Source organism: Columba livia, chromosome 15, assembly GCF_036013475.1.
Source record: "Columba livia isolate bColLiv1 breed racing homer chromosome 15, bColLiv1.pat.W.v2, whole genome shotgun sequence".
In the NCBI taxonomy this organism is placed as follows: Eukaryota; Metazoa; Chordata; class Aves; order Columbiformes; family Columbidae; genus Columba; species Columba livia.
Genome location: NC_088616.1, coordinates 3,405,625 through 3,430,932, shown reverse-complemented (window position 1 = coordinate 3,430,932; position 25,308 = coordinate 3,405,625). Strand labels below are relative to the sequence as shown.

Below are 25,308 nucleotides of genomic sequence, written 5' to 3'. Positions count from 1 at the left end.
AGAATATAGGGTAATTGCTTTGCTATGCACAAGCATTATTTCTATCATTGTTGTCTTCAGTAACCACATCCAAAGCATGTCACTGAGGTCCAGACAAAGGGAAATACTTTTGGCATGTGGCTAACTGTCAGTCAGGAGTTTATATTCTGGCTCTTTGGGCTTTGCTGCTTTACCATACTTGAGCAGTGGTTGCATGTTGGGATGAGTGGGAGAAGTTGGGCTTTTCTTTAGGCTCCCTGCTTGCCTGTGTTTCTGTTATTCCGTGGTGGCACAAAGAGCAAATTGGACCCAGGTGTAGCAAATTTGGCTGCTGTGTTGGGGAACGGCTGTGGAGGAAAAAGTCCTACAGTGACAGGATCTGAGTACTGTGCAGAAATGTGACAACAGGCAAGTCAGTGGCCATGGAAAGTCTTAAATGGCACTTCTGTGCAATTGGGAGAAACATCCTGGAAACCTGCTGCACATGTAGTTGTTACCGTACACTTCGCACAGAAAGCAATGTAGAGTCCAAACTAAGTCGCCTTTGTCTTGAAGCTGGAATTAATGAATAAATGCATTGCTCACGCAGCTGTCAGCACCATGAATGGAGGGGTGGAAGGAGAGCCAGGGACTGAATGACAGCCCAGCATAACAGAAGAGGCTGACACAGGATCCAAAGAAGAGCTGGGTGAAGAGTATTGATGACCAGATACGGTCAGCGTGTTGCCCTAGGGGACGGTTTTTTTCTTGGCTGTTGAAAATAGCATCAGTGCTGACTGCAGCTGAAGCCTCACTTCTTGTAAATGACTTCAATCATAATAGAATTAGTGTGACCACAGCTTCACAGTGGGTACGGTTATGCTTGTCATTCAAGAGGCTCGTATTGAGCATTCCGTAGCTCTTCACAGCTAAATTAACCCGGTTCTCTGAACGCCTACAGTTCTATTAATTAGCTCTGTTCATTAGCAAGTGTTTTACAGCTGCAGCATGGTATGTAAATTAACCTACTCTGAAAGCAAATGTGTGTTTCAGTCTTTAGAAAGCAAGGGAGTCTCATTCCTGCTGCCTGTGCAGTCCTGGGGTATTGCGGGGAGCAGGGCTGGGGGGGTCCCACTGGGGCCTGCTGCAGGGACAGAGACCCCCAGGGTCCTCACGGTGGCACAGCCGTGCTGCACGCGGTGTCCTTCTGAAGCTGTCCCTTCCCGCTAACTGTAAATGGTGCAGTCTCTTCAGGAAATGTGGCTTTGCTCTGCTTCTGAGTGTGGCTCGGATTCTTCCCCAGTCCTTTACCAGATTGACTGTTTACTTGACTTTCCAGCCACAGCCAGGAGTGAAAAGGTCAGAGGAAAGAGCTGGGCCAGAGGGGGAGGGACTGGAAACACCGCTGTTCACCTACTGTTAAAATCATTGCACTGTTATGTGTTTCCATTGTTTTAGGTGCAGAATACAGCAAATTCCCTATTTGACTTTGCCGGTACTTTATTAAACAGAGAATGAGAGATTTGACAGCTGGAATTACTACAGGAATCTTCAGGAGACTCCTAAAATGCCCCTTAGATGTCACAGTCCTTAAATCTGTGCACACAGGTAAGCAGACATGTTAGAGAGCCCTTCATTAGCAATTAGAGAGGGCAAGTCAGAGTGACATTGTGAACACACAAACTGTTCTTAGGTGCTTTGGAGCAACCTACGTATACCTGCTAGAAGGAGGATCTCACTGTATTGTGTGCTGGGGAGGAGGAGGAAGACAGCAGGACAGGAAGGAAGGAAGGGGAATAACAGTAAGGAAGATGAAAAGATACATAGTTTAAAATTACAAGCCTGCTCCATCTCTTCTTTCTTTAAGAGACCTTTTATACAATTCTGACCTCGTCCTTATTTGCAGTTTTGATTATAATTTTTCCTGAGCTATCCCACATTTGCATTTCATATTAAAGGTAAAATGAAGGTACTTTATGTAGGAGGATATGGCTAATTTCTGCTAAACTTACTCTAAAGCAATAAAAGGTAGAGAGAAAGAAAGGAGGTTTGTTTCTACCAGGAAGAAAACAAAATGGGCTCAATCCTTTTGCTTTTCACTCCATGCCTCCCAGTGGGAAGCCCCTTACCATATATCTAGGTTTCATGTGGGGTAGCAGAGAACCTTCTAAGCTATATTGTGCTTGTAGCACTAACCCTGTCATGTTGGCACTCATTTGTATGGCAGGGCAAGTCTAATGTGTGGGGCCTGAAGGGTTAAGAGATACTACAGCGTGGGGCTGGGAGGACATGGAAAGAGATAATGATATCTGCTGACAGCAAACCAGTTTGGCAGCCTTCACCCTACAAAGGCTTTTTTTTTCCCAATTTAAATTCTTAAAGCTATTCACATTCAGGCATTTGCTCTGCTCTCCTATCTGTTGCATAGCGCAGTGTTCACTGCTTCCCCAATGTCTATCCCTGCAGCTGCTGGGGAAAAATACATCATTCGGCAACTAATTCCAGCTTTAGAAATGCTGTCTGCTAATCTCAGCCAGGGATGGCTGACAAGGGAATGAGAGACTGCCAGGCGGGACTGATCCAAAGAACATTTTTAGGGAAGCAGCACAGTAAAGGGTCACACGCTACTGCCTGTATGTTCTTCCTTTTTCCCTTTTTCACAATGTCCAATGCATTGTGATTCTTAGTCATGTTTGAGGAGGAAACCTATTTATTCCAAAGAAACATCAACGACCTAAGAGCTGATTTTGTAAATGATATTAAACTATTCAGTAAAGAACACTATACAACTCATACTCAGTGTTTCCTAGAAGTGGCTTTAGCTTTAAAAGGAATGTGAATGACAATAGACTTTTTATCTTCCAACTCTAAAGTACTTCATTTACTGCTTACAGTTACTGTAAGCACCACAAATCTGTGCTGATAAAGAACATTTCTGTGAAAGACTCTGCCTTGTTTGAAGTGATTTGGTCCAGCTGCTTTTACTAAGTCAGCTTTTCATGGATTTCAGGAAACGCTTGGGGGAAGGGAAGAATCCTTTTGTCATCATGCAGGTGACATTTTGCCAGATTAGGCATCTCAAGTCATTCACAGCTACATCTCTGTGGGGCCCTGATTTTGCATTTTAGGAGCAGATGGAAACCTCAGTGGTGCTTTCACCAATTTCCTACAAATGGAAAGCAGTCTAATGTATTTTAACTTTATCCGAATGCAGTTTAGCCACTAAAAATTACGGCTGCAAATCTTACAGGTTTATAGTCTCTGGATCCTGTCACGGAGCTAAGTCATAAATTCTTTTAAAATATCAAGTCTGTACTTTGTAGATCACTAGGAATTTAAGACCAAAAAAAAACCTTTTAGAAGTCTAAAGAGAGAACTAAGATATTCTCCTCCCAATGCATCATAATGATACAGTTTTCACAGCCTTTTAGTGTATGAATGGCATTTCTGGGCAGTTTAATTTTTCCCCACCAATGTTCATGTGGTGTGGTTATGTCAGACAGCAACCTCTTCTTGCTTAGAGCCTTGTAGTTTTTAAGAGAAGTGAAGCCAGAGCTGGTGCAATAAGCTCAGCCAAGGGTTCAATTCACTCTTTCAAAAACTATGCACCGCTGTAGTCTTAACACACTGTTCCTGCTCTCATGGATTTAGTGGAGAGGTAGATTCCTGGGCAGATTCATCCCACGTACATTTTCTGTTTGCTCGTTTCTTTCTATTTTAGGTTTTTTGTGGCAGGAATCTTCTGTCAGCTGAACTGGCACTAAAACAGGCTAGTCCAGTAGGGTAGAGGGCAGGACCGTGTGGAGGCCTGTTGTCTGCACTTACACACTCAGATATAATAGCAGTTAAAACTGGTCAGCAGGATATGTACCAGAGCCTTTAAAACTAAAACCAGAGATGCTATTTTTTTAAAAACTTCCACAATAAAGTTTATTCTGTTAATATCATTAAAAATATTATAAAATAATAAAATATTCTGCTTGGCAGAAAAATTATGCCAGGGTTTTAAAACCCCAGGTTTGTGCAAACAGTTTCTGTAAACATAAGAAGTCAAGTGTTCAAGCTCTATCCCAAAATACAGTATATTGCTACAAAAATAAGTTTGCTCACTGTCAAACATGTTTAAAAACCCAGAAAGCTGGATTTCTTTACACATCTCTTACATGTCCCTCTACAGTTAATGCTGTACTTATATCTGAAATGGGAAGGATTTCAGATAGTCCTTTAAAACAGGATTGAGTGGGATCTGGTTTAAGTTCTCCCTTCCAAAAGTCTTCACGATGCTCTTCCTGCAGAGCTCCTGCAGGGGCTGCACGCGGACCTTGCGCAGGGGGGTAACCAGGACCTTCCTCGGGGACCTCAGGTAATGTTCCAGGAGCTTGAAAAGACAGTCGAAAGTCTCTTTGCTGCCATCCAGGCTGAAACGCCCTGTCTGAAAGTTTATCCGGATGCTGGTGGGCCCAGTCGCAGTCTTAACACTGATGGCAAAGAAGCAATTCTTTTGTGTGCTGTCCCTGATGAGGAAGGTGCCCTCGGGCTCAGACTTCAGCTTCTCATGGGCAGCACTGACAGTCAGAGGTCCCCAGTAGAAGCCACAGGCATCCAGCAGGCTGCTTGCTCGAGTGATGCTACTGAAATCCGCTTGCGAGCGAAAGGTTCGGAAGTGCGTGTTGCTCTGTGCCTGCACAGTGCTGGGCCGGCCGGAGCCGTGGTAGCCTCGAGCCTGTGAACGATCCCGTGCTGGAGGGTCAAGTAGACATCTCGGGTCTGCTGCAACTGCATTATCTGCTGACACCTTGCTGTGCGCTACCATCCTACAGCCTAGACCAGCGGATGCGGTCTTCCATAGCGTCAGTGGCTACGGCAGGGCAGCTTTCCAGCAGCTATTCTGAAATGCCAAAGAGAGACACAATGTGAGATCCCCAGAGAAAAGCAGCTGCGGTCTCTGAATGACCAAGTTTTCTACTCACATGCCTCCCACCCATTATAAAATAATAAAATATTCATTTGCCAATTTACACTGGGCAAATAACTGCCTGCTTTCTGACAAGATTACCAGTCTATCACTATAGCAAAGTCCAAAAGCTCCAAAAATATTTAGCTAGGATCATGGAAAGGGTTGTGAAGCAGTGGAACAGACTTCCCAGGGAAGTGGTTGAGTCACTATCCCTGGAGGTGTTTAAAAGACATATAGATGAGGTTCTCAGGGACGTGGGTTAGTGCCAGAGTTAGGTTATGGTTGGACTCTTGAGGGTCTCTTCCAACCAAAGTGATTCTATGATTAACAGCTAAGGAGGATAACGTGGTTTCCCTGCTATGAGCCCACAGACAGGTATCAGGACCCAGAATGAAGCGCCAGGACACGCTCAGTGAGAAGTTGTCTTGTGCACACTCCATCAGATTCTCAAGTTCCAGAGAACAAAGCAACAAGGTTTTACAACTGAGTGGCCAATTTCTCTGCATCTCCCTCTTCCCCCTCCCCGATGGCAACATCATTATTTGATGCATCGTGTGAAAAAGGGAAAGCAGGGGAAGGAAATATATACTCGGCAGCTGGGTATGTCTCCAGATAATTGGGGAAGAGGGTGAGGCGAATAGGTGCCACTGTATGACTGAAGTGTAACCTGGAAGGGCTGCCTGTAGCACTGCCAGTTTACACAGTAATCCTAAAACTACTTCATCTCTCCTGTTAACCCGAGGCTCAGCCATAAATCCCATTCCCCCAACTTTCCCTTGGGGCAGCAATGCTACAGCCTCAGTAGCTTACACAAATCAACCTCTGTGAACCCTTCAAGCATTACTCCTCAGTCTGTCTCTCTCTCTCTCTCTCTTTTTTGTATTACATGCACTTTAAGTAGCCCAATCTAAATTGCTTCCTATTGATATATCTTTCAGCGTGAGGGACTAAATTCATCCCTCGTGTTACTTCAAAGGAATTAGCAGCGCTGCACCAGGAATGAGTTTGGCCTGAAATGTCTCCCTCTGACAGTGTGGTTCGATACATCTCCGCTGGCTGCCTTGACCTTACTGGCAACCATAGATTTTAGGGTTTATCCCTATAGTCATATATAGATTTGCAGCAGCAGCTTGTTGAGAAACCTTGAAGTATTCTCAGAAATGAATCCCTCAGCTATCTTAAAGTTCAGGGTAACATGCTAATGAGGAATTCAAAGAAAGGATGCAGCTGTATTCCTGTCTGTGCTCATTTAAAAACTTGATGTTTGGTTTTAGGGAAACAATTTTTTTTTTTTACAGTGAGGGTGGTGAGAGCCTGGCCCAGGTTGGCCAGAGAGGTGGTGGATGAACCATCCCTGGAGACATCCCAGGCCAGGCTGGACGGGGCTCTGAGCAACCTGAGCTGGTGAAGATGTCCCTGCTCATGGCAGGGGTGGCACTGGGGGAGCTTGGAAGCTCCCTTCAACCCAAACTGTTCTATGATTCTGTGATTCACTTTGGTGGTCATGTTACCTCCTCAAACAGCAAAGAGGGTTATAAAATCCTTATGCTGGCAACAAGCTGAAAGTAGCATTGGGCTTTCTTTGTACAGAAGGAGGAAACTGATGTCAGTTTTTCCAATTAGCGGGCCAGGATTTTCGCTCAGTATTTAACAAAAATTAAATTCCAGGGCACGCTGGTGAGAAATAACCACTAAGCCCGACTTTAAAAACGGCAGCGCTCCCTTGTAGAAGCCACGCATCCCCAAGAGAGAGTTTGCGGCGCCTTTCCAGAGGGCACGGAGCAAACACGGGGCACGCCAGCCTTCAGAGCCCGAAAGCCAGAGGTGGCGCCGGTACAAGAGTTGGCTGGACTCGGCCGGAGCAAACCCTTCGGCGGGGCCCGGCCCGCCTCGGCCGCCGCGCTCCGGCCCGGGGGCTGCTCCCGTCCCCACCGCGTGGCGAGGGCGCGGGGTCCCTGCAGACGAGCGGTGCCGGGCAAAAACCACTGCATATTCGCTTTATTATTATTTTTTTTTCCCGTCCTGCTACAGCTGGCACCAGAGCTCCGTCTTGAGCACGGACACGGAGCCAAAACGGGAGGAAAAAAACCAAACAACCAACCAAAATACCAAAAAAATCAACAACAAAAAAGGCAACCTCGCCCCCCACCCCCCAGCCAGCACGCTCTTGCCCAGCAGGCAAGACTCCCCTGATGCTTCCGAAATCTGACCTCTCCGAACCGCGGCTCAGGAGCGTTTCGGCGCACGCCGCGATTCGCGAGGCCGCCGCGGTAACGAGCCCCCTCTTACCTCGGCCCGGGGCTCCGCGGGTGGGCGCCGTCGCCGGAGCGCGCAGCGGGGCGCGGGCTGCGGGCAGGGGCGCGCCGGGCCCGGCGCAGCGGCGGCGGCGGTTAGTGCTGGCCGGGGCGGGCGGCCGAGCATCCTCCGCGCGGGGGCTCTGCCTGGCGGCGCAGCGAGCCGGGGCTCCCGCGGGGCGCGCGGGCGGGCGGCAGCTCCAGCGCTCTGGGCCCGCTCATCGCCTCTGCTTTCTATTTAACGCGGCGGCGCTTCCCTGCGGCTGCTTCCCCGCCTTCTCGGAAAACACGTGGCCTTCGCTTCACTTTCGCTTTCCAAATAAGTCAGGGCCGAGCAGTTCCCGGGCTGCCTGGGCTGCGAGCCGAGCGCCCGGAGTTGCCGGAGCGCCACGGGCAGCGCCGGTCCCAGCCAGGAGCTGCCCCCGCTGTGGAGCCGCGATGATGGGGCCGCGGTTGTGGGGCCGGGGCTGTGCCCCCGCGGGCTCTCCGCCGCGCTGCTGCTCGTGGTCTCCTGCCTCGGGTGACCCCGTTCCTTCTGTCCAACTACATCTGGTTTTACTTTTCCTCTTTGTGTTTTTATGGACAGCCCCGGCGAGGCGGCGGTGCCGACGGTTGGTGCCCGTGGGTGGCGGCGGGCGCGGGGCCAGGCTGGCCTGCAGGAGGCGCTGCAGGGGCGCCGAGCACACGAGGGCTCGGGGGACACCGGAGGTAGGTGATGGATGAGGCTCCGACCTGGCGGCTGCTCGAAACGTGCGGAAAACATGGCGAGAAAAGCAAGCAAGCAATGTGGGGAGTTGTAAGGTGAAGATAGCGGCTCTCCTCAAAGGTAGCAGGTCAGCATGGACAGAACGGGGGAGAGGGCCTAATATGTACCGTTAGTGTCCAAGACAGGAAGCAGATTTAGACCAATAATATTTTTTTAAGTGAGAAAAACATTCAGGGAAGTCTGTGATCATTCCACTGAGAGGATTGTGCAGATGCTACACTGGGTTTTGAGTTCTCAAAACAGAATTTCCCTGGGGTTTTCTACAGAGTAATCAGATTTAAAAGTAACTGTTCAAATCCCCAGCTGTATTTATAACCTTGCCAAGAGCCAGTGCAGGAGGCTTGGGATGCTATTCTGCTCACCCAGAGGGAGATTTGAAATCTCAAGTACCAAACCAGTGTCTTATGTACTCTCTTAAGCAGGCCTCAGTAAAGCATGTTTTCTTCCAAAGAGGATGTTTCTTAAAGTGGTAACCAGCGTCTCTCTAAAAGGCCAGTAAATCTTTCTTTTGATTATTCCTTGTCTTCTTGGAAACCAAGTGTCCTAATATGCACCTTGCACAGTAATTAATTTGGTAGATGTGCAAAAATACAGAAACTTTGTGAAGAATTCCACTGCCTCTTGAATCTGGAAGCAGTACATGAAGGTATTACTTCCAGAGCACATGTGATTTGAGACATGCAGTACGACATACAGGTTTTGCAGTCAGAATGCTTCTTTACATCAGGAGCAGAAGGAGGACGTTTATCCTCTTGCAGTTGTCGTGGTTTAACCTCAGCCAGCAACTTAGCACCACACAGCCACTCACTCATCCCCCCCATTGTTTGGAGAGAATTGGAAGGGTAAAAGTGAGAAAACTTGTGAGCTAAAGACAGTTTAATAGGTAAAGCAGAAGCCCTGTGCATAAACAGAGCAAAACAAGGAATTCATTCCCCGCTTCCCAGCATAGGCAGGTGTTCAGCATCTCCAGGTGAGCCGGGCTCCATCACGCCTGACAGTAACTTGGGAAGACAAAATGCTTTAACTGAGAACATCCCCCTGCTTTCTCCTTCTTCCCCAGCTGTTAGTGCTGAGCATGATGCCATGTGGTCTGGAATATCCCTTTGGTCATTGGGATCAGCTGTCCCAGCTGTGCCCCTTCACAGCTTCTTGTGCACCTGGCACAGCATGAGAAGCTGAAAAGTCCTTGTGTACTTGACGACAACCAACACATCAGTGAATTATTAATGTTATTCTAATTCTAAAGCCAAAACACAGCACTGTACCAGCTACTAGGAAGAAAATTAACTCTATCTCAGCTGAAACCAGGACAGCAGTCAACATGATGTTTTGTAAGGATGAAAAGGAAATGTTTCTGTCGGGTGATTGAGGGGACAGGGGCTGGCCAGGACTTGGGATGAAGTTGAGGGAGTGCATTTCTTGCTTTGAGACCGAATATTCTTTTTAAAGATCAGTGTGATCACAGACTGAATTTACCTTATGGCAGTACAGCACCTCACGGTGGGTGAACCTGGAAATCTCTAACTCTGCTTTAGCCACAAAAATTTACTGCTTATGCTCTGTCATGTGAGAGTAGTTGTCATGAATTTGGAGAAACAGAGCTCATCATTACTTTTAAGACCTGCTACAGAGGTTCACTTTGTGTTCAGAATCCTCTTTCAAACTATTTTTGAGCAACTGAGCTCAAGCTAAGGTTTGGCGTGAGCAGCTGGGGGAGGGAAGCTCAGCTGCTTTTCTGTGTAAAACGAAAGCATGAAGGAATGGTGGAACTGAAACTTACTTTAGAAGTTGAACATGCAATAGTGAGAAATGTTTTGCCGCTATTTGCTTTGGTGTAGTGTGCTCCATGTAGTGAGTAGATTCAAGGGCTCTTTTATATAAGTTCATGTTCAGACAGGCAGTGCAACCATCCCTTGCCCTTAAAAGCTTAAAATCTACTTAGGCAACACAAAGTTCCCTTCCTCCCTGCCACTCCTCCAAAGAAAAGACATTTGAAGTGCTTAATGGTGTCACAACAAGGTACATAGAGCCAAAAGTACAGCGGTGCGATTGTTCCTCAGATGAGATGGGGGTTGGCTGCAGGTTGCTGTAGGTGTGCCAGGAAAGCTCATTCATTTTTAATTTTGTAAGATGACAGGGAAAAGAAGGATCCTCCAGGTGCACGTGCAGCCTGTCTTCTGTGTACTGAGTGGCGTAGCTGACAAAGCGTCTGTTGAAAAAGTCTTCCTCATTGAGCAGGAATGTGGTAATAATATGGAGTTGCAAAGCTTCAGAGCTTGGCATGGCTCGAATGGGCAATGCAGTGAGCCTGCCAGCTTCGACACCAAAAGCCAAGTGTGCCAGGCTGCTGCTCACAGCCTGATACCACCTCTATGTGAATCACAATGAGAATGGTCCAGGGTGCTTCATAAGGTGCCATAAAATGTGGGCATCAGTGTGAAGGAGACTTGTACAGTGAATTAAGAGTTTGTGATAGGAAGAGCTGGGGTTTTAGACTTGGAGGTTCCACAAGTTGAGATTTCTTGGGATATCTTCAGTTTTACCCACTCATGTTTCCTTTCGCAACCCCCCTTCCCATCCTTCTGTTTCCTTGCTTATCTTCGCTCCCTCTACTTAAAGCCTCCGTAATCTGGGCCTTGGGAAGAGCTCCTTGCCAGCAGGACAGGCTCAGGAGAGGTGACCCTACCCAGGAGAGGGCAGGGTGTAAAGCTGGAGCTGGCACAGAGCTGCTGGGCAGAGCACGGATAGAAAGATGGTCTCTAGAAATGACTGAAGTTGAAAGCATTGCTGCCAGTTCAGGTGATTCTGATCTGTTCCTTGTCAGCTTAATGAGCGCTTATTGCAAGGTGAATTAGATTCTGCTTGGTAAGTAAGCCATCCTTGTGAAATGCCTTATTTTTTCGCCTTCACAAAGTACCATTTCATGTGGAAGAACAAATTATGTTCCCTTTCTTTCCTGCTGATTGTCTCAGAAAAGAAAGGCAAAGCCTGGGGAGAAACAATATGATTGGGAGACATTATCCCACACCCCTTCCCCCCTTGTTTCTTGGGGCAGGGAAGTAAACAATTTTGATCTGAAGGGTCATATCAGTAAAGGTCCAAAGGCTAGGATAAAGAACAAACTCTGCTTGTGTCAAAAGTGAAAGTCCTTACCCCTGTTTCATAAGCATTGCCTTGGAAAATGACAGAAAATTCAGAGGAACTGCTAGGCATTTGTGCAGGAGGAGCATGGCTCACTGGCTAGAAACAGCAAACGCTAAAGGCAATCTGGATGCCAGGAGGCAGCAAGGAGAAAACGTGGTTCTCAAGAAGGTTTTCAAGGTAAGAGAGTAATGTATATGTTGAGGATACATGAGACATTTGCCTGGTATGTTAGTTTGTTTTTCAGAACCCACACTCTTAGCCCTACTAGCAGCAGTGTAATGCAGGCAGAGCTGCTTTTATTTATGCTCCAAACCTTTCCTCACCCTCTGAAACCACTAAGAGGGAGGAGGTTGTGATACCATGTATGGTATTCCCCAGTATAAATTCCCTCAGGGGGCACTCCACACCCTGCTGAATCCATCCCCCTGCAGGGACAGTCCTCTGCAGAAAAAGAAATAAGAATAAAAAACCTGAAAGGCTTGGAAAATCAGCAGGCACTCCCCTTTGCAGCTCAGCTTTGTTCCTAATTTTTGAGAACAGAAGCAGGCACTTGTTCTGTTACAAAGCTGGATTAATTAACAGGCCAATGTGTCTGTGGAAGAGCATATTGTTTAGAATTTGGTATAGTAAGAGCATGATCAGTGTGGGAATTAATATAGGAACGTTAAATCAGCTCAGTTATTGTTGTAAAGACACTTGCCAATGAGTAATCAAAGTATTTTTCCAAGTCTAATAAATTGCTGTTTTCTTGTAAGAACAGCTCAGTTAAATAGGGTTACACATTTTACTGTTAGTGTTTTGAGGTTAGAGCCTCTCTTGTGCTGATTTTGTAAATGGTAGCTCTTACTTGAAGGCACTTGTTATCTGAACTGACCAAATCAGCAACATCATCTTTAGAAAAGGGAACTAAAACACCAAGAGATTCATTGATTTGCTTCAAGTCACAGAGCGAGACAGTCTGCAGAAGGGCCAGGAATGGAACATAATTCAGGTCTTCAGAGCCCCATACTAGAAACTTAACCACAATACCATCCTTCCTGTTTTAGTGGGTTTTGTTTTCTTCTCCAGAATCTGAATTTTCATTGAAATGAAACCCCTGAAATTGTAATTCTTTGATTTTGCAAGTAAATTAGACACCGCACTGTTTCTGAGTCTGCTTTCAGATGCGCTGAAACCAGCAGCACTGCGAGAAGTGTGAACCTCTGTCACCCACTTCAACGGGGTATTAAGGTCAGAGTTTGATGTCATTAAATGGGACATGCCCAAAAGATGTAAAAATTGTGACTAGACATTTCCTTACACATCTCCATTTCCATACTGTCCATACTATCATTTTCTAAGTTAAAAGACAGTAAAGTGGGCCTGATGAATACGGCTCATCCTCTTGTCCTTTTAAGTCATTTACTTCCAGGTAAAAAGGTTATAAAAATGACTTGCTTTACACTGATATTAATGATCATGCTCAATATCACTGAAGACAATGTGTGTGTGACACAGTTGTCACAGGATACACAAGTCTTTATGCCAAGAACAAAATACATTTTGAGACCTCGCCAGTGCATTTTTAAGCCTTGATAAGCAGCATGGCCATACGTAGACAAGGGGTACAGTTGGTCCAGAATTAATGATTTCTGTCTGAACTGGAACTGGTGCTGTTCTGCAGACAATGTGTAACTCAGATCCCATTCAGCCAGGGTGGGTGATAGAAACGTGTGGTTTTGTCTTCTGAAAAGGATCCTTGTGAGTATTGGTTGTGGTGAAGTCCACATGTCTACTGGCTGGGATGAAAAGCTGTGGTTTTTGGAAGTTAAGCAAGTTAAGTTTAACTGTGCTCTAAAACTGAGTAAGAGTTGAGCCTCTCCCTCCCAGAAATTCCTTTCCATAGTCCAAATTGTCTGAAATATAGCTCTCTAAGAGATACAAACTGTTATACTTCAAGTAATAAATTAACTGTCTGACGCTATGATGAAAGTTTCTAAGATGCCTATTCTGGAATTGTTTCTTTTAAATTATGTTAGTTCCTCCTTCTGGGGCACTTAATGCTGGTTTCCTTGAGCCCAGACTAAATGGACCCTGTTGTTGATATTAACAAAGTCAAATCAAGATTTGCATTAGTCTCATTAATTCAAAGGCTGAACAATTAACCAAACAAAAACACCCTTTTTGGTAATTAGTTGAGTGAAGAAAAAAGCAAAAAACCCCCCAAAACCAGAAAGCCTCGAATTGTTGGTGAAAGCGTTGTGAAAGGGCAGCCTGTGCTCTGGTGTTTTTTTTCATATGAATGAGAGAGCTGTGTTGCTTGGTTATGTGTGTATGTGCATACCTCACAACTGATGGAGGAATTTTGCATCCCTAAAAATGATGCTGGTGCTAATTGCAGAGGCAGCAGGCTGCCATTCTTACAGGGCAACTGCTGCTATGAACACCCAACTGGGTATTTTAAAGCAGAACCTTGTGAAGGTGGTTTGGCTTCCAGATGCACTTACTGGACTACAGAGGGTTCAGTGCTGGTGGAAGAACACAGACCTGGAATTTCTGAGCCAGTTGCTAATTTTGCTTCAGTTCGACTGCCCATTCTTACAGGCGTTTTCTACCACTTCTCTTTGTATTCAATGCATGTTTAGATTGTGTCTTGCGTGATTTACATGATTATGAATTTGCGTTTGCTGCCAAAGGTGAACGGTGTCGATGCCCTTTCTGGTGCTCCCATGATTCTGTCTGTTCAAACCACATGCAAATGTTGAGCTTCTGCTGAAGTAATTCAAAGGCTGTGGAGTCACTTTCTGTGCATTTCATTCATGAGCATAATACACATATGAGGAGATTTTTATGGTTGGGGTGAGGTGGAGCAAATGACTCAAACGTTCCCTCACCTTTGGTTTTCAGTCCACAGAAAGTGATTAAAATTTATTCTTAATACGATCAAATGGACCCAAATCTCAGTTCAGTTTTCTTGAATGTAGAGAGATTCAACAGTCCAAATTAAAAGGAAAAAATGGTCTTGTTCTTAAAGTGAATGAAGACCGATAGAGTTATTGGAGACAGAAGCTGCACGCAGAGAAATTGGAAGGTGATGGCAAAGCAGCATCTTGCAGGTTCTCATCCAGATCCGGGTGGACAATCCTGTTCCTTTCACAGTGCACTGAGACACTTGCAGATGACTTGGTTGGATTTTTGATCCTTGAAGTCATCAAGCCTGGATCTGAATAAATCACTATTAATACTCAGCCTCAAGAAAACACCTTTTCTGGGCTTTCCTACTGCATAGTATGTTTACCTCCATATTCCCACTGTCATTACTGTAATCTGCCTTAATTGACAGATCTTTTTTACAGTTGCAGTCTAATCTCAAAGTCATAAGCCACCCAAATTCTTATGATGATGGAGTATTAGGGTCCTGCAGTATCTAATACCTCCTATACCAAGCAAAGAGAAACTAGTGAATATACATTTTTCTTTTACTGTATGGATAGATCCTATATAGATTTTATGATTGTCTTATGGCCTTAGCTAGTTATGTACCATACATCTGCAAAGCTTTAGGCAAGAAATAGCTAATATGAATTTTACTTTCTCACTTTTCAAAGTACTGAGAAATTAGCCAGGTTTCTGTTCCTCACCTGGTCCTGACAGGTGGCTCAACAGTCTGCTTCACAATCCAAATGTTAATTCCTCACTTGCCAAGGAAAGGAAACCAAACCAAACCAAACCAAAAAACCATCATAATTGCTCTTGTGGAAAAAGAATTGGATTTTTTTTTCTTCAGACGTTCTCCCTCTCCAGATTTATGGCAAACCTGGGCCAGTTGCACATGTGAATGCCACAAGCTGTGTTCAGAATAGGTTAGTTTCACCATAGTCCAACTCCAGCAGAATTTCTAGGAATCAGCAGAATAAGCTGGCAATTTCTGACGCAAGACAGAAGTTTTTTAAATGCAGCATTTTTGGCATCTGGTGTTAAAGTGGTAAATTAGAAACATCATCTAAAGATATTAATGAAGCATTCTCTAATTTTAGAAAGATCTATATTGGTCAGATACAAACCTCACCACGTGTGTTTCTGGATTAATTAAGAAGGACTATTATATTATGTAAAATTAGTGTAGCTTAGCATGCTTGTTGTCTCTGATCAGTAAATTAGATAACGGAGAATGCGAAAGAGGGAAGAGAGCCCAGCCTGGAGGATTTCCTCCTGGAGTCTGGAGACATCTCACTGAATTGCTCGTTGGGAGGTTTGACGTCTGTGATGACTCATTTTTTAAGGGTAGCTTTGTCCTCTGACACTGTGAGAAGTCCTGTTATCAGTTATCTTAAACTGGAAAAAAATGCTTTGTTGTATTTCAATTGCAGATCTATTTCAGTTCATAATAACGTCAAAATACTGGCAAAGTGTCTGATAAGGAGTCTAGGGGGAAGCGTTAGGCTTACTCAAATACACAAATTGAGCTTGCCAAGGTGACCTTCAAAAACTTACTGAACATATGAGTAGCGACAAATGATCTCAAACCACAAGTCATTCTAATACAACTTTATTCAGAGAAAACCCATTTGGTAAGGTGGCTGGAACTATTCTTATGTGCAAACAGTTCAAATTTGTACTTCTCTGTGGCTGTTTGCTCCAGCTGTCCTGTTCTGGCTCTGTCTCATATCATGACATGCAGTATGGCCTGAGTAACCTCTCTGTTTCTGCAGCAGCACCAAACTATGTCCATGACGTATATGATCTGTATATTCCCGATATTACAGCCCCATTCAACATAAATTAATGCAGCCTTCAGGTGATGTGAAACCTGGGGCTCCATAATTAGATTTCTCTAATCACCACTTCAAAATTTCGGATTAGCTGTGTGTTAACTTGTCAAGAAAAAGCAGATATAGTTCTTTAAATGTCAAATGTTGGGGCTTTTTCCCTCAAGAACTTTTATAGGGAAACATGCAATTAAGCACCTACTGCAAGAATGCCAAGAAACACCAATAAACTGATGAAAGTGAATTTAAATCTTTCTCTAATGACTTCCCAGGTAAATAGGTTTACATCCTCTCTCCCCGAGACTGTAAGGTAAGGTTAAAATACTGACCAGAGGTAGGGATTTTGCAGCGGGTCAGTGAGATCTGTGTCCCTGTCTAATGCTCCCACCGCGCTGTGACGTGTGGGGAGGTGCAGCTCTTGCTTCCAGACAAGGTCCTGCACACCCCGAGAGGTTTGCCCGCCCTTGGAGGCTGCCAGAGACCCAAATTTCATTAAAAATGCCCCAGTATCTTCTGGGTACACTAAAAATGCTCCACTATCTCCCCAAGTCCATGCTCACAGTATATGCTTGGGTCTGGAGGAGATCTTTTGTGAGTTTAGATTTCTTTGCTGAAGGCTTGGCAGGAGCTTTGCCAGAGCCCTTCAGAGGATTTCCAGTTATATGTCTGTGATCTTAGGATGTTTCTCAGGGATATTTTTCTTTGTGGAGCAAGGCGAACATTTTGTTCTGCAGTATGTGCTGGTTCTTTAATAGGAATGTGATGGATAAGCTGCAGCTATGGGAGGATGGAAACTGGACTTCACGTTAGACTTGACGTCTGCATCCAAAATGCTGCTAGCGGCAGCTTGGCAAAGATCTCCAAGTAGATGTATTTAGCAAAATGAAGAAGCAAACTTGCACCCAGAGTAGAGCAGTGGGGTCCAGCCCTCAGCTGTACTGCTACAAATAGCTTATTTTTGAAGAGGTGAAAAACAAAGACATTCAAAGCTCACTTCTAGGTACATTTGTGTTACAAATTTTGGATTAGCTCAAAGGATACCACCTAACTGCCTCCATTTTCCTTCTCCATTCTGGCTTTTTTCTCCTTGCGTACTTTACTGTTACGTTCTCTGTGTCCCGTTGTCCCCGCACAGTCACTGGTGGTTGGGGTGCAGGGCCAGGCTGAGCCCCCTCCCAGGGGTCCCTGTGCTGGGGGCTGGAAAAAGCAGCTTTCCCCTGTTCAAGCACTGGGGAAAAACCACGTCCTCACTCCTTGCTTGCTCGTGGGCTATACTAAAAATAGCTCCCCACTGGTAAGTCTGCAATATATAGCAATGTGGTGTTCCAGCAGTGGGTTGCGTAGCATTCTACACTTTTCCTCCTCTGTTTCTGTATGAAACTCAATAAAAAACTTAGTCCAATAGACACACACACACATAAGAATACATTTACTCTTAGTGGCTGCGTTTACTATCAAAGTTCATAGTGTTTCCTGAAATTGGTTTCTGATCCCCCTGAAAGACTGTGGGTTTTTCTCTCTTTTTTTTTTTTTTTCTTTAAAAGGTTAATTTCAGGGAAACTGAACAACATACATGAAACTTCAAAATATCAACTGTGCAGATAAATTGCGGTATCTAGGGTGTAATGCATGTGACCTGCCTCCAGTTCCCTGAATTCCAGTGAATTCCTGGTTTCCATTAGCGGGTGGCAGGCAGAGCAGAGCGCGGTTATTTTCTGTTCGTTTTGTGCCAACGTGTGGTTGTGGCGGGGGTAGGAGGGGTGTGATTTTTGGGGGGGGAGGGAAACACTCAGCTTGAGACTGGGGAGGTAAACCCATGGGTTCTTACGGTGTTGCGCTCATTGAGTTGTTTCAGATCATGTATGAATCCTCTTCATGTGACAGACCCGCTGCATAAAATACCGAGAATGGTACAGCCTGCAAACGTTTGGCAAATAATAGATCATCTCTTGTGATTCATTCAGCATCCTTTCTCTGCTCAGCGTATGATGGTCTCTCAAATGTGTACTTGAAAGGCAGAGCTAAAGCTGATTCTGGTTTTAAAAAATGAGCTACAAGGAGAGTTTTGTGCAGCATAAAAAAAGAAAAAAATGACCGCAAGTGTCCAGAGCTGCTGACACAGGTTGCAAAAGCAATTGCTGCTTGACAGGACTGGATGTTTTTACTGCCCATTTAGAAACAGCTTTAGGAGACTTCCCTCTCTTCGTTTCACTCATACCTTAACTTTGAGACAGTGTCACTGGCAGCTTCCCAGAAGTCCTGTGGTTGATTCTGATTTGCATAAACTTTTCTGTATACTGGTATAAGCAGAGAGAAATGGGTCCAACTGAAGTATTTTCTTGTCTTTGTATCACTTCTCTTATCTCCTCCCGGCCCCCTTTCTCAGGGCTGGGAAATGTGACGGCATGCTTGCGCAGGAGGAAGCCGATCTGGGAGGGTCTGGGTCGTGGCGTTGTTATCTGCTGGGTTTGCTACGCCAAGGATGGAGACAAGTCCTCATCACCGGGGATTCAGCAGCCATTCCCCTCTGAAAACGGGATTTTGGTGCTGTCATGAGGCTGTGCAGTGACCCCATCACTGTTCCAGAGAATGGTTACCCCATTTCCTCTTCTCCTAATTGCTGTTTGCACTTCAGTACAGCACATACCACAGTCTTCCTCCTGTCTTGCACACTGATGTGCACATTGCGCTGGTGCCATCTGGTTTGCAAAACCAAGAACTGAAAAACTGGGCAACATCAGATGTGCATTTGCACATGCAACCTGAAATCTGCCCACCCACGCGTCTGTGCACTGAGTGATGCAGGGGTGCTGGTGAATTGCGTGATCTCTTTCACAAAACCAGACAGTTTGCAGGAAAAGACAAGGAAGGCCCTGTCTTAAAGAGCTGGAATTTGCAAACAACATTTACATTTTTTTAACATAGTTTTTCTATAGATAATTCTGCATTTTGCAAAGAAGAAAGGTATAAAAAGAAACTTTGCTAGCCTTCCGGAATGGCGTTTTGATGCAAACTTATTGTTATTTTAATTATGTTAATTGCCAGGAAGATGCTGTGCTGTTCGTCGGAGAACAGGATTCTGTCTCCAGGTGCTGCATGTAGAGACACTTTGCTGAGGTGGGGTAGGCTGGCAGAACTGTGGTTCCCCTCACCTTTGCTGGATCTTTAGCTGCTGCCTTGCTTAAGACTAATGGTGAGACACCAGAATTGTCCAAATTTTGAAGATAAGTGCTTTTGTGCTACTGCAGCTGCCTGTGCTTGTAAGGTGTACAATGCCAGCGTGCAAATTTCTAAACCGACACTGTTCAGCATGGCAAAGCATGCAGGTCAGGTATGACTCAAATCAGAGTGGATGGAGAAAGGGTGCCTTTGTACTGGAGGTAGAAGGGTGGAAGAGGCAGCAAAAAGCAACGCTAAACATATGTGGCCTTTTGGAAAGCATCTCTGTGCAAATGCATCCACAACATCTAGGGCGATAAAAATCACCTACTGAGCTGAGTCGAATGGCATAGTTGAAGTGGAGCTGTAAATAAAGTGGTAGGCGGTTTCCTGCTAAAACTCCCCTGCATGTCCAAGAACCCGCTGTGACTCAGTGGTGCAGTCACTGGGAACTCGGCACAGACACCCTCTTCAAGTTGGGTATTTTTACTTCTCTTTTTGCACCATTATCAAGAGGGGCTCCATTCATCCGTGGAAGAATCAAATTGACAATATGACCCATTATTTTTTGTTGTCTTAAGGTAATGAAAGCCCAACAAGACTGTTTGGACTTCTTGTTGAGCTGTCTGATTATCAGTGACCCATGCCTGCTAAGTGGTCTTTCTGCTTGGATCTTTCTTAGACTTCACGTGGAAGTTCTTGGGACTTACATCTTTGATTGGGCTCTTACCTGCTCTCTTGATGGCCTAAAAACTGAATTTTCGGTGCTTTCATTTAGTGTGCAAGAAGACACAGGAATGACTGGGGTTTGTTTAGTTTAAGGAGTATGTGTAAATATGCTGAATGAAAGGGAAACAATTACATAGTTACTTATAACACATTTTCCAATGGACCTACTGTTCCTTGAAAAATCAGCACCTTTGGAAAGGTGAACTGAGATGGAAGAAGCTGTGCCCTTGTTAAAATAACAGCAGTAGCAATGTCTAGAGATGATTAGCGTCTCACTAGCTCTAGAATATTTTATGTTTGGAGCTGTCAGATGTCATCTTACTCCTCTGCGCTCTAGATTTGGTACATCTTCTGTCATTAAGATAGTGTTTGCCCTGGACCATTTTGAACCTGAACAGATAGCTGCCTCTCCATGTGAAATGTTCTGTATCCACAAGGCTTTAAACTGGGCACTGGCAATTAATAAAGCAGATTTGGGAGATCTGCAGGTTCCCATGAGCTGAGCTAGAATGGGCTCTTCTGTTCTTCTCTTTATGCAATGTTTATTCTGTTGCTTCTTTCTTTCCTCTTTCATTAATAGCCTGTCTCCTCTCCTCCAGTTCACAGTCCTTTTCCTTTTTTTTTTTATTAATTATATGATAAATACTGCTGAAAGTTTGTCCTCATCAGACCTTTCTCTGTGTGAACAAATCCCAGTGTTCCAGGTTTAAAACTTACTCCACTCTTGGCTTTTTTTTTCTTTCTTTCCAGCCTGATGTTTTCTAATTGCTTCCTGTAATTCCTGTTTAATAGCTCTTTTAGTTTCAAGATGCTCTCTGTCTTTTGCTTTCTTTCTGATATCAAGGATACTTCATACAGCTGTTGTGGTGTTTTTTTCTGAGAATTAAGTCTACCTTCTCCTCCAGAGTTTCAGTTTAGCATCTGAAGGTTACATGTGGTTCCTTGTTAGTGAACTTCCTTTCTCGGAAGTTCAGTCTCCTTGTATTTTGACTCAGGTCGTTAACATCAAAGTAGATTCTTTTTTTCTTGCAAATTCCCATAACTGCCCACTTTTCTTCTCTTTTCTCTTCCTCAGGCCTCTCCAGTGCCGCAAACAGTAGTGCTGTGTTATATGGAAGCTGACATGGGGTTTCTTCCCCTCCAACAAGTCCTCTTCTGCTGCTCTCACAGCTGTGAATGGTGGAGGATTTGGTAGGTTTTGAAATCATAGAATCATTCTGGTTGGAAGAGACCCTCAAGATTGAGTCTTACCATAACCCAACTCCAGCACTAACCCATGTCCCTGAGAACCTTGTCTAAATGCCTTTTAAACCCCTCCAGGGATGGTGACTCCACCACTGCCCTGGGCAGCCTGTTCCAATGCCGAGCAGCCCTTTTGGGAAGAAATGTTTCCTCTCGTCTGAAAGGCAGGAGTCAGGGTTTTCACAAAGTGCACCCCAGGAGGGGGATACCCAGGGAGCTGGTGCCAGGAAGGAGCTCAGATGATTCAGAGGCACAGGGAGCAGGGGGTGGGTAGGCTGGGGACCTGGCCAGGGGCAGCACTGGAGGCCAAGGAGGCAGCTTGAGGACCCTTCCAGGCGGACAGAAAGGGAAGGTCCAGGCAGGACGGGGAGCCCAGGCTTGATGGGTCAGGGAGGGGATGCTCTGGTGTGGAAGGCTGTATACTTTTTTTTTTCTCAGAAGAAATGCAGCTCTATAGGGAAGGGAAAGGTTTTGAGATGGTTTTGGAGAAAAGGGGTAAAGGATGTGGGATAAAGGACGCTGGGTTCAAAGAACGGGGGAACTGAGAGCAATGGGTGAAAGCATTGCAGATGCGGTATGGGTGAGGAATGGCCCTTGTGCCATTACCTGGAATCCTGCTGGTTTGGGGACTGAGGACACACAGGGACCTGCCGCATCCCCCTTCCTTCCAGTGGCCTGCTGGAACCCCCACAGCCCTTCTTCTTCTGTCAGAAATATGGTGGTGTATGTCAGTACTTAGTACATCCATTTCCAAAGAGAAAGTTTAACAGACAATTTGATATCCATGTTAAATGATAGTTTTATTTCACCAGGTGACCAGAATTCTCCTCCTCCTCCCCCTTTTTGAGGTATATTAGTACTTAAGGAAAACGAGTGGGCTACGTGGGTGGTGACTGTTGTACCCCACAAACACAGGGCAGCTGCTGAGATCCTGCCTTCTGAGAAGAGCTCACCAGAGTGACTGGCGAGGCCGGTGTGGAGGCAGAACCCAGGCTGCTGCAGAGCACGGCTCCTGCAGCATCCCCGCCAGGCGACCGCGGCTGCGCGGCTGACCAGACCGCTCACGTCGGCGAGGGAAAGTGTTGCACCCATTGGTCGTGGTGAGTCATTTGCACCTTCTGCTACATCTGGCGTGAATTTCATTTTAAGTTACTCTAGTGCATCATGATTTTCAATATTTCCTTCACCAGAAGCTGGAGCCACAGAGGTGAAAATAATTACATTTACCAGAAACTGTCTTTAAAATTGGCAGCTAGTTCTCACTAGAAATAAAAGAGCCAGATTTTGAACAGCACTGAACAGTGCCATTCAAGTGCTCACATGTGCAGTAAAGCTCTATTCATCAGAAGTAGTAAAGTGAATATAATTCCCAGTTATTCAAATGCACCTGCCTGTACTTTTCTGTGAGTGGAAACAGAGCAAGGAAACAGTATTTGGGGAATGAATCTAATTAACCATGAAAAAGAGGAATTTTACCAGAAGACTAGCCAGCTTGTTTTGATTTCGAGAGAAATTTATGTCATTCTTTTGTCTTGACATAACACTGCATGCAAGTTAACACTAAGCATTAGGTTTAAATGTGCTTCTGTACACCACCACCTTGGATTACATTCCTGGTTTTGGTCTCACCCATATTGTGAGGTTGTCAGTGACTGTTGTGGCCACCCAAAGTGACGTCTGTTGTTTAAAACGTCAAAGTGGCCTCAAATAATTAGATAACTGTGCTGTAAACTCCTGGACCACCAGGATGACATGTCCTGCCTTCAGATACACAGCTCTGTGGTAGCTTGGAAAACTTTCCACCAGGACTTTACCTCAATGTCTTCCCTGGGTTTTTTTGCACATGTATTGAAGTAGTTTGCAGGGACAGGTTTAACAGGAAATTTGACTCAGCTTTTCAAAGGAATTGGGAGCAAAAGCTTTTTCACTTGCTCACTGTGCCTGCCAGGTATAACTGCAAGGGCTTTCTGCTGAAATAGAAAAGCCACACTGAGAACTAAGGGAAACAAAGCTAACCTGAACAACACTCAGTTTGAATTGTGTCTCTTTATAGCTGAATCTTTTGTTTATGGGAAGTTCTTTTTTTATCTGTAATACTATGCAAGTTCCTATAAAAGTCAGTTTAATTTTAGTATTACTCAATTTCCAAAGAAATAGTTTGGTTTTGTGTTTAGAAAACTTACTGCCAAGCCCCCTCTGCTGGAGGGAAAATTCGTGTTTTTATCCCTGCGTGCTGAAGACATCTAGTTAAAGCACTCCAGCTTATTACTGTTCAAGTAATTACAGGCTTATCATGCACAAGATCATTACTATCTATTCTTATCTGTCATTGTCTGTCATGAGTTGAGCTTTAGAGAAGAGTCAGGATGATGGCTGCAAATGTGTTCAAATCCCTCCATATGAATGAGTACTCAGTCTGTCTGTTGAAAATCCATCCTGTCATTTGGTTATTTTATCATCTAAGTTACTTTCAGTAGTGTCCACTCATTTCACCACCCCCTATATGTGATATGCATTATTTACATCTTTTGTCAGTGATCTCATTGCACACATTTAGAGTGTACTTGCATCATATGTCTATACAGGAAACAATAAAAATCTGAATCCAAGAAGCACACGTGCTTTCCAAGGGCAATTCAAACTGCAGAGACCTGCTTTGCTTGTCCTTGAAGTGTGACAAGGGAAGTTCATGAGGTGAAAGACAATGCTCCGTGCTGTTTAAACCATCCTTGTCATTTCTGTATGATAAAACCTTTTGCAAGGATAGGCTTTATATTTACAGATCAGGAAGCAGGCCCATCAAGGGCAGACAGTCCATTAGCTTGAGCACTGAATCAGGACATGGATTTAAGGCTGCCTGGTGGCCTTGCACTAATTAATGAGGCTAAAAGCCAAAAAGGAAGTGTGTCACATTGAGCATCGCCCAACAAAATTTTGCAGTTTCTGAGACAAAGTGTTGGATCCGTGTTGTGATCCTCTGCGGTGCACACTGAGAGCTGAGCTGCTTTCCAAGGAGATCCAGAGCAGCCAGAAAGGGACCATTGCCCACGGAGGTGTGGCTGAAGCTTTTCCCGCTCTTGAACTTGTTCAAAAATGGGTCTTTGAAGCATGGCAGTCCTTTAAAGAAAGAGCAAGCCCAGGGAGTGTTGCTGAGGCAGCTAATTAGTACTTGGAATACCTCTTCAGTATGTGGAAATGTGAGGTTTGTGTCCCAAAAAAACCCCAAAACTTGCTTGCCAAGAGGGCAGTCAAGCTTTGGTTCCTCCCTCTGCTGGAATGTGTCCTAACTGCTAAGTAGAGGTCTCTTCTCACTGAAGGAAGGAGGAGTATTTGTCAGCTGAGACACTTGGAGCGTAACAGCTGTCAGTGGGAAACGCTGGATTCTTGTGCCGCCTCTGAGTGCTGGTCCATGTTGCACATTAAGCAGTTATTAGATAAGCTACATGTGAGTGGTGTTTGATCTGGGCCAGAATTCAGTGGCTCACCTCTCAAATCAATGCCCCAAGCTGCAGGTTTAAAGGCCAGTCCCATTCTTTCTGTAGGTCAATGGATCTTAAATGCCTTTCCGTGAACTAAAGCCAGTTCATGGGAAGAGCAGGGAATGTTTCCTTCTACAGGCTTGTGGTGAGGTCATCATTTCAAAATGAGCTTGACAAGCATGTCCTTGAGTCCCTCTATGCTGGGAAGAGATTTCAGCCTGAATTTCCCATGTTTAAGCCTGAAACACCCACATTCCCACAAATGATCTTACTGGTTAACTGTTGGATTCAACTGGAGGTGGAAAAGATGATGGTACCCCTTTGAAGAAAATATCGCTAGTGAAGTCTCTGAAATGAGAACTATTTCAACACTCTATTATTTCATTCAGTTTGAAAACACAGTGACAATTGTCTCATCAAAATCAGAAAACTGAGGGAAGAAAAAAACATACTGAATTGGTGGTTTATGTTAAAAAAAAACAAAACCCAAAACTTTCTATGTAAGTGTATTTCAGATGAAAATGTGAACTAATTAAAGTTTCCTAGAATATATTGTAAGTACAGCACGGATCCGCAGGAGGTTAAATGAGTATTCAGTCTGAGCTGTAGCAGGCAATTAACGCTAAAATTGACAACGGGTTTGGACCAGAAAGACGTCTAAATAGCCCTGAGCTCTAGGGAAGTTAGAAAACTGAGCCTGCGTTTGGAATTTATGCCCAACCTCTTCACTCACAAGGCAGAGGGTTAAATACATGTAGTCTCAGTTTTTATCTATGCAACATTTCCTGTCTGCTGAAATGCAGCTGCATTGCTTCCCAGGTTTAAGTCATCT

The 25,308-nt window shown here is 44.8% G+C and overlaps 2 protein-coding genes across 19 annotated transcripts in view; one reads left to right on the top strand and one right to left on the bottom strand.

Annotated features, from left to right (window-relative positions):
* Positions 1–25,308, top strand: part of CLEC16A (C-type lectin domain containing 16A) — a 170,462-nt gene that overhangs the window by 133,269 nt on the left and 11,885 nt on the right. For 17 of the 18 annotated variants that reach the window (XM_065030473.1, XM_065030478.1, XM_065030477.1 and 14 more), the window contains 4 exons: positions 1,417–1,566; positions 7,796–7,917; positions 20,831–20,946; positions 21,913–22,097. The gene's annotated coding sequence lies outside the window, so the exon portion shown is untranslated. The remainder of the gene's footprint in view (positions 1–1,416; positions 1,567–7,795; positions 7,918–20,830; positions 20,947–21,912; positions 22,098–25,308) is intronic. The other variant, XM_065030484.1, reaches the window with a different exon arrangement.
* On the bottom strand, positions 3,862–7,798 carry SOCS1 (suppressor of cytokine signaling 1). Its single transcript, XM_065030506.1, has 2 exons — positions 7,205–7,798; positions 3,862–4,846 (listed from the first exon to the last, which is right to left on the bottom strand). Exon 2 carries the CDS (start codon positions 4,769–4,771, stop codon positions 4,148–4,150), a length of 624 nt encoding a protein of 207 aa, XP_064886578.1. The 5' UTR covers positions 4,772–4,846; positions 7,205–7,798; the 3' UTR covers positions 3,862–4,147.